This window comes from Dermacentor variabilis, chromosome 6 (genome assembly GCF_050947875.1).
Source record: "Dermacentor variabilis isolate Ectoservices chromosome 6, ASM5094787v1, whole genome shotgun sequence".
In the NCBI taxonomy this organism is placed as follows: Eukaryota; Metazoa; Arthropoda; class Arachnida; order Ixodida; family Ixodidae; genus Dermacentor; species Dermacentor variabilis.
Genome location: NC_134573.1, coordinates 186,456,610 through 186,469,924, shown reverse-complemented (window position 1 = coordinate 186,469,924; position 13,315 = coordinate 186,456,610). Strand labels below are relative to the sequence as shown.

General features: G+C 44.7%; 1 protein-coding gene across 1 annotated transcript in view; it reads left to right on the top strand.

Moving 5' to 3' along the window:
- The window catches only part of LOC142586390 (aminopeptidase N-like), a 69,350-nt gene that overhangs the window by 41,571 nt on the left and 14,464 nt on the right, over positions 1-13,315 (top strand). The window contains exons 13-16 of the mRNA XM_075697638.1: positions 1,582-1,739; positions 3,144-3,238; positions 6,568-6,698; positions 9,947-10,002. Of these exons, the coding sequence (XP_075553753.1) occupies positions 1,582-1,739; positions 3,144-3,238; positions 6,568-6,698; positions 9,947-10,002 (440 nt within the window). The remainder of the gene's footprint in view (positions 1-1,581; positions 1,740-3,143; positions 3,239-6,567; positions 6,699-9,946; positions 10,003-13,315) is intronic.

Sequence of the window (13,315 nt, the reverse complement as noted above, 5' to 3'; positions counted from 1 at the left end):
AGCCAAGCACTAAGCATGGCGGGTCCTGCAAAACCGAAAACAAAGGTTGTATTACCGATCCGGTTTCTGGATAGCGTGAAAAACCTTGTCGCTGTTTTACTTCTGATAATTATAATTTGCGATACCTTGTTCAGCAGGTGGAAAACAGTAACCCTATTTGAACAGTCGGTTGTTGCGAAATATTTGGTTAGATTTGATATTCCAAAATACCGAATATTTCATTTTCAAATACTAATAAAATATTACACACCAACTATTCATATTCGAAACTTCGATATTCGCCTATCCTATAGTAAATACATTACTAAAGCTAAAACCCTCTATACTCTGTTGGTAAATTCAATGTTATTAGACCAAAATGACACGTTTAGGTAAATTATTTACTTCACTCTAGCTTAGAGCGATTCAAAGCACCTAAATTGTTAAAATCCAGTTCACAGTTATAGCTAGAGTTTTAGTGACTTTTCCTTCCTCACTTCAGTGGCACGTACGCTTCCTAAAATGTTGATAACGCTAGATTCTAATGGCTCATAATGTATAATTAAAAAATATGTCTGTCGATGACAAAGATACATTTCACTGACGCATCTTTCAGCCTTTCTTATTGCAATGGCACTCTGGTAATTCGCAAGGGAGGCGAACTTTACTACAGTATACGTGCCACCTCGGCCTGCTCTGAGTATGCATTCTCCACCCAGTCGCGAACGTGAACTTATGTATAATCTACAATGAATATTTTTCGAGAAATCAACATGTCAGTAACACATTAAATAAGAGAACGTGTCATCGCTTATTCGTCCGTGGCCGCTAAAGCGTCACCTACCCAACCTCTCTTCCACCCGGAAGGAGCCCGGTGGGAGGCAGGTTAGGTGGATGCCGCTAATTTAACCTCCACTCCCCTTTGAAGGAGCCCTCCGTGTCAGGCTTTGTGGTAAAGCATACGAAAAACGAACATGTACTGCATAAGTCAAAGGGGAATGAATACGCAGGGTAGTGCAGCTGCCGTTGTTGGCGCGGGGCGTCAATGCGGACAGAGTGGCGGTGGCAGAGCGATCCCAGGTGGCACTTACTGCGAAGATTACTTTCCAATATATATATATATATATATATATATATATATATATATATATATATATACATATATATATATATATATATATATATCCTCTCATTCACTGGGATGACAAGGCGAGCACCTTTTCGATGGTGGTAGCCTGAAGCAGGCAGCAGGAACATGTTGTTCTATCGCGGACTCAGTACCAAATTAATATGCATCACAAAGTCATTCACGAAATTATTGTGGGGAAATTTGAGGACATTATGATGTAAAAACGAAGAATACTGTAGGACACTCACTTTATTTACACTTTTTCAGTCACTGTAAGGCAGATCTCGAAACGGCCATGCTCATAAAATGTAAATATTCGATTGCAAGACTTAGAAGTACTGGCTTATTTTCATTGCGTTTGGAAATGAATTCTCTCGCAGTGTGGTTATGTAGCACACTGTGTAAATTAGTAGCGTGCATTTGGCACCTTCCTGTGAGAAATAATGCTGCCATGTGTGGCCGCGGCACGGCAGGCGCAGCCCGAAGGTGGTCCCCACGGTCGAGTGGACGTCAAGGAAGTGATGGACACGTGGACAAGGCAGCCGGGCTACCCAGTGGTGGACGTCATCCGCGACTACGAGACGCGCAGAGCCTCCCTCACGCAGAGGCACCACTGCGTCAGGGCAGACCAGTAAGGAAGAAAACCTCAATGTCCGCGAAAATGTTCTCCAAGCTCGGCAACGTGGCATTCGCAAGCTGTTCAAGATTCTGATAAAACTTCCTCACCCGAACTATGGCTCCTTGTCGCTTACGTGCTTCTCCTAATCTCATTTTCAAATTTGTGCGATTTGTCCGTCCCTGCGGTTGGCGGTCTTCGAGCGTGTGGGGCGCAGTGCACGTGGCATGCTCATTGCTGCTGGGCCTCTTCGTGTCGCTCGTATTTGTAAGGGAACGGCTGATCGAATCACGGAGGGACAAAGGGCAGCACGTCGGGCTTTTTTAGGCGTAATAGAAGATGATGTCAGAGAAAACATAGGCAAAATAACTTTTCTGTTTTATTTAGAAGATTTAATTAATGAGGAGTGCACGAAAAGGCAGCCTCTCGCAGGTGGTAGTCGAACGTACATCTTTCGTATTACGCGCGTGGTGCTTTACCAATTAGTGGCCACCTTGTCGTCCAGTTTCTTGGATACTTGTCTGTGTGTACAAGATCAGCCCCGAAAGTGTTGGCCAGCGCCTCTCACGGCCATGGCGGCGGATATGAAACGTATTTTCAACTGCTGGCGTCACGCACTACGAGAAGAGCAGGCTACTGGCTAATAAATTCTCGACTTTGGCAACTTTATGCCATGAACTAACGTACGAGAGTTTATTGGCGAGACCGGGCAGTGTGATGGCCCTCTTTCATTGTAGAATTAATACGTCCGCGTAGGTATGTAGACGTGTAGTTGTAGGATAGTAAGCCTAAATATTATACACATTTTAATGCGATAGCTTTTATACGGACGCTCGACACATTCCTGCCGTTGCCACGATGTCGATCCCGTCTATATGGACGTCGCATGCTGCGCTCGCGCGCGCGGGGTTGACATGCCGTGCGTTTGACTGCGAGAGCGGTGCGTCCGTCAACGCTCCGCTGCTGCTGGTGTGAGCACTGCGCACACCGCTGTAAGCGCGCTGGCGTTCCCTCTGGGCGTCGGAACGTAGCGGACGGTACGACGTGCGCCATTCCATTGGGTGCCCGGCTGTAGCATCGGTCGCGCCTCGTTGTCCCACCGATGCCTGCGAGGCCATCGGACAAGCACAGAGCGCCGTCCTCTCGCGGCCTCGAGCGCATGCTGCTGATGCCCGTATTGCCATGACGACGCGCACGCGCATAGCCCGAGAAGTTCATGCACAGCGGTTCCCATCGTCGTCAGTGCTTCACTCTTCGCTGCCAAATCTTTTCTCAGAGCGAAGCTTTGACTTTTTTTTTGCAACGATGCAAGGGATCTGAAGATGTTGCCTCACCCTCTCCAGGGGAAATAATCAGCGTCAGATGCGTGTTCTGCTGCCCGTGCTTCAAGCGGCCGCTTCGCTCTTTCTCTCCCCACAGGTCAAGATTGTGGATCATTCCCATTACGTACACGGACGCTGAACACAAGAATTTCACGAACACGGAACACGTGATGTGGATGAAGACTAAGAAAGGTAAAGCTCTGGTTTCTCTTTTAACTGCGCTATGTGCAAAACGTACGCGCGTAAATGCAATGAAAGAGTGTTACAATGGACCATCAAAATTTTGCAGAAGGAAGACCAGTGATTTTTCATTCTCTTTAATTAATCATAGCGAGCGGCACTTAATAATCGTCATCTTTAGCCTACTTTGTGCCCACTGCATTACGAAGCCTGTGCCATCGATTTTCAATTGCCCCTGTATCGTGTCAGTTGATTACATTGTATGCCTGCAAAACTCATAATTTCATCAGCCTACCTAATTATTTGCTGTCTTCGACCGCGCTTCCGTTCCCTTGGCACCTATTATGTAACTCTTAATGGTTCGCCGGTTATCTACCCTACGCATTACATGGCCTGCCCAGCCCCATTTTGTTCTCTCCTAATGTCAACTAGAATATTGGCTACCCCCGTTCGCTCTTTCATCCACACCGCTGTCTTCCTGTCTTTAATCTTTAGCCTACCACGTTTCGTTGCTTCGCTCGATGCGCGATGCATAACTTTTTATCAAACTTCTTTGTTAACCTCCCAGTTTGTGCGCCCTATTTTAATACCGGTAAAATGCAATGATCGTACACTTTTCTTTGTACACATTTCTCATGAGTCCCGTATACTACTCGATAGAATTTAGACTATTACGTCATCTTCATCATCATCAACAGCCTATTTTATATCCACCGCAAAACGAAGTCCTCTCCCAGGGATCTCCAATTGCCCCTGTCCTGCGCCAACCGATTCCAACTAACGCCCGCGCATTCCCTACTTTCATTGCTTACCTAGTCTTATGCCGTCCTCGACTGCGCTTCCCTTCTCTTGGGACCCATTCTGTAACCCTAATGGTCCACCGGTTATCTAACTTGCGCATTACATGGCCTGCCCAGCTCCATTTTTTTTATCTTAATCTCAATGAGAATATTGGCTATACCCGTTTGCTATCTGATCAAAACTGCTCTCTTTGTCTGTTAACGTTATGCCTAGCATTCTTCGTTCCATCGCTCTTCGCGCGGTCCTTAACTTGTTCTCAAGCTTCATTGTCATTGTCCAAGTTTCTGCCCATACTGTTCTGCATGTTCTGTTCTGCACGTTTTGCGCCGGTAAAATGCACTGACTGTACACCTTCTTTTTCGATGATAATTGTAAGCTTCCAGTCAAGAGCTAACAATGTCTGCCGTATGCGATCCAACCCATATTTATTCTTCTGTGAATTTACTTCTAATCATCAGGTTTCCCGGTGAGTAATTGACCTAGGTAAACGTACTCCTTTACCTACTCGGAAACTTAATCGCAATGTCTTTTTTGACGTTCGTGAAATTAATTTTGGAAAACATGAGCAATTCTTATCACGACGAGATCAAGAAATTTAAGCTTGAAGGTACACCGAAGGTCTTGGAGTGAAAAAAATTAAATTATGGGATGTTACGTGCCAAAACCACTTTCTGATTATGAGGCACGCCGTAGTGGAGGACTCCGGAAATTTCGACCACCTGGGGATCTTTAACGTACACCTAAATCTAAGTACACGGGTGTTTTCGCATTTCGCCTCCATCGAAATGCGGCCGCCATGGCCGGGATTCAATCCCGCGGCCTCGTGCTCAGCAGCCTAACACCATAGCCACTGAGCAACCACGGCGGGTTTCTTGGAGTGAAAGCAACTGACAATAAAACAGGCAGTTTTGCTGTGAGTGGCTTCGAGGTAGTAGCAGCTATGTGGTGAGACCGGAGAGTAGGAGAGCATCGCTACCTCTGCCAATGTCAGCAGATTCGTTTACAATCTTGGTCGTTTCAACACTACTTATTTATTTATTTATTTATTTGCTTCCTTAACATAATTTATCATGTTGAGAGAAAACACATTCCGGAAGAGCGAGGACGGATACAACAAGCGACACACGCCACAAGCGCTCGTGTTGTGTGTGTTCTATCCGTCCTCGTTTTTTGCGCGAAGTGTTTTATTTCAAGATGAAGCATTAGCAACTCGACCAAGCCGCAGTTCTATAGCATAACATACTAGGAACTGTGGTGCTGTATAGAAAGCAGCAGCATGTTATACATATTGTACAGAATACGAAATAGCAAAAAAAAAAAAAAAAAAAACTAATGAGCACACAAGTGTATGCGGCCGCCACATAAAGCTACACAATAGCCTATAATATATATAAGCGCAGCAAATAAAGATTCTATAGCTAAAAGCCAGTGCAATAAGAAATATAGGCAGAAACTGTGAATACATTTTGGTGAACTTCAAAAAATAGGAAAATAAAACGGAACATAACATCGAAGTAGAAATATTACTAAACAGTCATGGACAAATGCGCATTGATAAAAGTGAAAAAAGAAATTTGAAAAAGAGAGTATACTGTGAGTGACAAGATACCATCGGGAAAGGGGTTACATTTGTAACGTGTACGAAAATACACCTTATGTTGATTATTCATTCTGGATGAGCGTAAGATGGTAAACTGGTAAAATGACTGTCTCAGGAAGGGTGATGCCTCATTTCATGGAAAAGAGGCAAGCTGTAGAGTAGAGTATAATGTAAAACTGTATTTTATTGTGGCTATGCTCGGCTCGTGGCTTTAGTTAAAGAATAAAGTGAGTGGCAATATTCTGCAAGTATAGGTGATTCAATAAAGTTAGTATCTCCATGACCCCAAATGAATGCGAATTATTCCCTTTGGCATATATATCGTAGTTATCCTTAATGAAGTGGTGTATTGACCAAATTTATCCGTGTGTTTTAACGTATAGCGCTTCACATAATGCAGTTTCAATACACAAATGCTGGAAAATGCAAGCTTAAACCAATCACGCGCAGAAAAGCAGGAAAGCAAGTTTTATCACCCACTTTACTTTGGAAGGCTTGCAACACAAGAACAAGCATGACTGATAGTTGAACACGCGTCTACAGCTTCCCACCACAAACGCAGTAATCGCGTAAAACAAAAATAGGTTTACGAACAAAAGTTATTTAAATATTGAACATTTCTGAGAAAAATGACGCCTAAGATGCATTGTCCCGAAATCTGTTTGTTAATGTACCGATGCACGAATGCTTATTTGCTATTATTTGTCTTATGTATAATTTTTGTTGTATTACCGCCTGACTGATGTATCCTTATTTGCTCGACATTTCTTGCCAACAGTCAGACGATCTATTACACATTTTATTTGTGGGTGCGCGCGCTGCCTTTTCTAAAGCCTGCGCACTTGCGATGTTTGAGACAATCAAGGTGCGGTTTGCACCTTATACGATTAGCGTTGTAGCCGAGCCACGAATGCACGCACTCTTTTCTCTCTCTCTTCAGCCACGCTGCAGAACCTTCCAGAGAAGAACGAGTGGATCATTCTGAACCTGCAATCGGCTGGCTACTACAAGGTCAACTATGACGTGGACAACTGGGCCCTTCTTCGCAGACAGCTGCTCATTGCTCCCGAGGTGGGGCTCCGCTTACTCCTCATTCTGTGCGAATTCACTCGATGCACACGGTACTTGTGCTGGTATTAATCCGTCTTTTCTCACGGCTCCACGGCGCATGCGCCCTGCCCTTGCGGATTAGTCGCGAAACGTTTTGAGAGGGACGCGCGCGCGGCCGTGCGGCCTGATATCGGGGCAAAGTACCCCGAAAAAAATGCGCACTGCAGCAAATACTCGTGGCATGTACCGCGTTAGAGCTCCACTGGTATGTAGCTGCCGAAAACGTGCTGCCTGCAACTACGCTTTAAGACAAGTGCTCAGGCTTCGCCTGGGCTGCACCATGAATCACGTAATTTCCGCCTTGCATTGGTGGCTAGCAAATTCATTGATAGCCCCCTGCGCTTCCCTTTGGCGACACTTCAGAAACATCACGTTGTTGATGAAGCCTTCATGGCCCACTCTTGCTGGTGGTGGCAGCGCGTGTCTGACTTCAGGTACTCGGTTAAGGCGCGGTAACACTGGTTCGGTAGGAGACCGACAACATGCTGGCGCCAACTATTCAGCACAGTGTGTCGCTGAGACAATTTTATCCTAATAGGCGGCCGACAACGACGCAACCGATACGCGCGAGTTGTCGTAGCGCGACGGGCTTTCTCGTCGATGGCACCGACAAAATCAGCGTGCCGACCATGATCCCTCGACCGAACCCTACGCGATCGGCTGTCGAATCGACAACGCGATAGCCGTAGCGCCTTGAGTCGAAACATACCTTCGAAATTGAAGTTCCTTAGCTCCAGCCCTCTGAAGCCGTGCATACGAAGTTTTAGCCAGTGTTGATCCTGTTTAGCGAAGGTTAGGTTAGAACTGGGCCCCGTCGAATTTGTGCACCCGCTACCGACGGACCCGAACATAAAAATAAGCAGTTACGACGAAGTAAACTGCTCTTTTAGTTCAGTTGTGGCAATATAGCGATTATATTTCAATTACTGCTCACTTCGCACGGAGCGTCCCCAATAAGCGGCAAGCGGTGACACTGCGCTGTGGTAACATCTCTGCCTACGTCACGGCTGTTCGCATTCGCTAGATAGGTCGGTCTGTACGTGTTGTTATGCTGACACGTTTCTCAATTCCAGAGAGGAACTGCTTACCTCTGCGTCAAGCGGGAAAGTCACCCGCCGTGGTTGTTCAGTGGCTATGGTGTTGGGCTGCTGAGCACGAGGTCGCGGGATCGAATCCCGGCCACGGCGGCCGCATTTCGATGGTGGCGAATTGCGAAAGCACCCGTGTACTTAGATTTAGGCACACGTTAAAGAACCCCAGGAGGTCGAAATTTCCGGAGTCCTCCACTACGGCGTGCCTCATAATCAGGAAGTGGTTTTGGCACGTAAAACCCCATAATTTTTTAAACGGGAAAGAAGAGACACTGCATCCTGCACCGCAGCACAAGCTCGCTCAGTAACCAACGCTGCCAGCGATGGCATCCGCGTTTTCGCGAGATAACTACACGGCCTATAAGTGAGCGCTTATGCCGAACACAACATTCTCTAATGATACTTTATGGCACGCGCAAACTGTAAGTATGATGAACTTAAAGAAAAGCGAGAATCAGTAATAACATTCCGTAATATGTATGTCTGGATCGCAGTTGCCGTTGTTTAAGTGGCTGGGCCGCTCATATTAACTCGTGTTAGGGTGGAACAACGCGGGATATGCGCATATATGTAGGCTTTGCTGCGTTTTGACATTATTTTATAGCAGTGAGGAGCCGTTTACAGAATATCCGAAGCCTACAACGACCTGTTGCTTTAGACGTCGAAGTAAACAAACGCACCGCTTCGGCAAATACGCCGCGGAAGGCTGCGTTCGTAGACTTCTTGAATTTGTGAAATGTGTAATGATCGTGTAAAAGGAATACAGAAAGCGAGGTGTAAGAGTTGACTTCAGCGACAACAAACCCCAAGGCAGCCGCGTCGGCGGACGGAACTCGGCGTACCTTTATCGGCCACGTTGTTAGCACAACAGCGCACTCAGGCCTGACCACCCAGTAGTCAATGAGTGCTACATGGTTTCCAGGAACCACATGGTGCCCCGGAGAAGCCATTAATAATTAATCGCGATCCACAAAACGCACAACCGACGCGCACTCAACGTGGACGCAGGTACACAAATCAACCGGCGAAAGCCCCGGGACCCTTCCAACACGTTTTTAGCGGCGGGCGGCAGAGGGCAGCACAGGAACATGAAAAAGGCATAGCGTCACGCGCGAGCAATACGTAGGCGAATCGCTTCGCGTTCACCAGAATGTGACGGGGCGTCGAGCAGCAGTTTGAGATGACCATGATTATGTTGCGCTGAGTTTCAACACTGACACAATGAAAGAACACCAGACGGAAGGACCAAGTGTTTCATCCTTCCGTCTTGTGTTGTTTGATTCTTCCAGTGTTAGAACTCAGCGTAACAAAATCGTGAACGTGCACTAACCACCCCCGTTCATCGCTTTACTAAATAGTAGTCGTAGATTTACCTTTGAGTGGTCCTGTTTTCCATTTTGTTTTGAAAATCTGGTTACTATGTTCTAGTTAGCCAAGCTTCAATGCAGTTGTTAGCACCGTGAAGCCGCAAGCAATGTGCAAGTAGTTTCATACGATATCAATGAAAGTAATCGCGTGCCACAGTTCTTCATCCATGGTAGGAATCACGGGTAAACCGATGATAGCAAGTCCAATATTCCCAGTTCGAAAATCGTCTCCACTGAAGTTGCATTTTTTGGCTTTCGCATTAGTTTCTGAGGTTCAATAACATTTGTTGCATGGAAGCCTACCACTAGAGAAATTAAATGCATAGCATTCAGAACTGGACTCGTTTGGTGCACGCGCGTCGCTAAATCTGGGGAAGTAAACAACGGAGGTGCAGGGGTAAATTTCCCCTATTCCGGCCAATTTGTTCATCGTAAAGATCTGAAAAAGAAAAGCTTTTGTAACTCAGTGTTACGTAAAGAAATTGTAAAATTATCTCGAAAAAGAAATTAGCTAAGGAATCAGCTGCGTATATAGAAAGCCAAGAGAACTTTGAAAAATGGCACGAAAGCTGTACCGTCATTCGTACTCGATTGGAACGGTTATGTGCACAGGCGGCGTATCTCCTAGAGGTATTGGTATACGAACAGTGACAGTTGATGCCTCATCCCTGATACCGTAGCCGAAGAAGGCGAGGAGGAAACGGCGAAGAAAGGGGCGCGTGCCAGCGCTTATCGCAAAATATTGTTTCAGGCCATCCCCGTGCTCAACCGTGCCCAGCTGATTCAAGATGCGAACGACCTGGCTCAGTGAGTAATTGCACCTTTTTATTAGGTTTTCGTTTGGAGCTCAGAAAAATGCGCTCGTGTGGGAGCGATCCGTCATAAGTATGCCCAATCTGTCGAACCCTCTTCTAATTTTTATTACAAGAGCAGCTTTCCCACAGAAAAATGTGAAAACTCTTCTATTGTCTGTTCTTTGGTAGGAACTAAGTAGTTTCCTTCGAAATATTTAAAAGAAAATAGTTCGTAGCAATAAACTTTATTTACGACCCTAATAATAATATATAAGCCGCGTGATGTGCTTGTGTAATGTGCCTCTCAGAGACTATTATTTAAATTGTGGGCGCTGAGTTCTTTGTGAACTTCATTCGACCGGCATTATTGGAAAAGAGAAGGCGAGGCACAAACTGATCTGGTTACTTTGGTAACTACGGACAACGCTGCGAGTGTTGGGAATAGTCATGCGTTAATTACCTCGTATCGCGCTCCAGTGGACGTAAAAAAATTATTCCTTTGTGCACGGCGTCGTTTTAAGCGATAATTGCGTGACCTAGCTTATTCGTTACATAGTTTATTTACTTTTCACAAATGGCACAAGCTCGAGGCTTGGAGTTACAAAAAGCATTTACGAAAGAAAATAACACAACATAATACGGTAGCTATTGCAACAAAAAGCAGAAAAAAACTAAAAGAACACTGGTTCATTTGTAAACGTTGCGTTGTGAAAGGTAAGACGGATTATTTTTTTTGTGCATGTATTATCACGGAATCGCAGAAAAAGCAGCTGCGAAAATGCGGCTGCAAATTAGTGCGGGAACGTGTCGCGGCTGAAGACAACCTCCTCCTCTGCGAAGGAAATGTTCGCTGGCGCGGTGCAAGGCAGACGAATTGAGGGCAAGAGTGCGGCCGCGAAAACGTGTGACGCAATCCTTAATCAAAGCAACGACGCAAGGTGCGAAAATGTCAGTGAAAAGGAAGCGTGCTAAGATGTTAACAAGGAACTTGCAAAGGAAAACCAGGAGCAATGGTTCTTCGCAGTTCCAAATTAAGGACGAAGAGATGATTACTTGTTGCTAGTTGTAATCGAAATGCAGCTCATTGCCCTTGGCAAGAAATGAGTGGTGCGATTCAGAATAGATTCAAGGGATTGGATTGTGTAGTGTTAAGAAACCGGCTGAGAGAATCACGTTCAAGCCGTTGTTCAGCAAACTTCTGATAAGCCACTGTTCAGATGAAGGGTGGCGTGCTGTGGATGTTGTGTTTTAACAAGACAAATATGAGATGCATTTACAGTAATTTAATCTGCATGAGTAAAATAAAATTATGGGGTGTTACGTGCCAAAACCACGATTTGTTGAAATGTCATTAGTTGGTACTTTTCAGTATGACCCCCCGATTATTTATGCTTTCTTGGCCGTTTTGTAAGTTAAAGTGATCAGCTGTTGGTAATTCTTTTTGGCTCAATTATGCAGTTTTCTACAAATTACCAAATTTGTCAGACAGCTGTACGGTACGACCCTGGTACAAGTGTGTCGTTTGATTACCTAGGGAAGAAACTCGGCGAACTTACAATGTTACGCATCTTTCTCGTTACATATGTGCTCGTGCGAAAACTAAAACGCATCGATTTAGAATCTCAGCTATAAGCTTTTTCTGTAGCTGCTTAACACCCATGTGGACCGATATAAGACAAGAAATCCACATCCTCGCATGGCTTGGTCGCTCGCATGGCTTCGCAAGCAATCGACATGCGGATGAAGCAGTTCTTAATGATTCCAACTAGGGAAAAGCTTGCTGAAAACGACGTGTCTGTACCACAGGTTGGTTTACCTACAACAAATTAAGATTAACTTTAAACAATACTTAAATGCGTTCACTTCCAGCAGCGTACAAAATACGAGCTGAGAGCGAGGCCCCGTCTCAATATCTTACTCCTTGATTCGGGCGCTGCTTGAAACGGAAGCATTCGAACTGAACTGGCTTGCTGTGCTGAGACTTAAATAACTAAGCTTTGGCGTCTAAGTGTAAACCAGAATCCAGCGTGTGCACTTCAAGTATTCGAAAACATTTGCGAACATTTGACTCATCATTACGTTAGGCTTCATGTATTGGACAGCTAACGAAAGAACTGCTCTGGGCTCTTTACCGCAATAAAGGCACGGAGAGCATTCCATTTTTAAGTAGCACCTTTATTAGACCTCAGTCATTTTTGTTTACATTAGCAAAATGCGCTACGTCACAGCCAGACAGCAACGGACTGGAAAATTAGTCGCGCCAATTAACACCCCCCGGGTCCACCATCCACGGCGCTCTTAGCTGAATGTTATGCAGCCGCATTCAACCAATATTCTAGTCGCAGCAAGTTTTCCTTATCTAAATAGTGCTAATCAGAAATGAGCGATATCGACCATCTTTACACGGCAGTCGGGCGTTTGTGAGGAATAAGGTAAGCGGCAAAAATAAGAAATGGAGAGAAAGCCGGAACATGACAGGTATGACAAATGCAAAAAGATAGAAAGTTGGGCGAGTTGGTGCGGTAACACGATCGTGGTTTGTAGCGCGAAGAGACACGGACAGAGACTAGAAGCAGACAGGACCAGCGCGAACTCTCAACTAAATTTTTGTTGAAACGAAGGACCACACACACACACACACACAAATATATATATATATATATATATATATATATATATATATATATATATATATATATATATGTATATATATAACGAGAAGAAAGGGGGTTAACCGAGGGGCCCGATTTTTATTAGTCATATCATAAGAAGCCAACAAACATTGACACCAAGGACAACATAGGGGAAATTACTTGTGTTTTAATAAATGAAATAAAGAAACGATAAATTAATGGAAATTAAAGTGGATGAAAAAACAACTTGCCGCAGGTGGGAACCGAACCCACAACCTTCGCATTTCGCGTGCGATGCTCTACCAATTGAGCTACCGCAAACGGCGCCGCGGTAGCTCAATTGGTAGAGCATCGCACGCGAAATGCGAAGGTTGTGGGTTCGGTTCCCACCTGCGGCAAGTTGTTTTTTCATCCACTTTAATTTCCATTAATTTATCGTTTCTTTATTTCATTTATTAAAACACAAGTAATTTCCCCTATGTTGTACTTGGTGTCAATGTTTGTTGGCTTGTTGGCTTCTTATGATATGAATATATATATATATATATATATATATATATATATATATATAGGTTGTGGGTTCGGTTCCCACCTGCGGCAAGTTGTTTTTCATCCACTTTAATTTCCATTAATTTATCGTTTTCTTCATTTCATTTATTAAGCACAAGTAATTTCCCCTATGTTGTCTTTGGT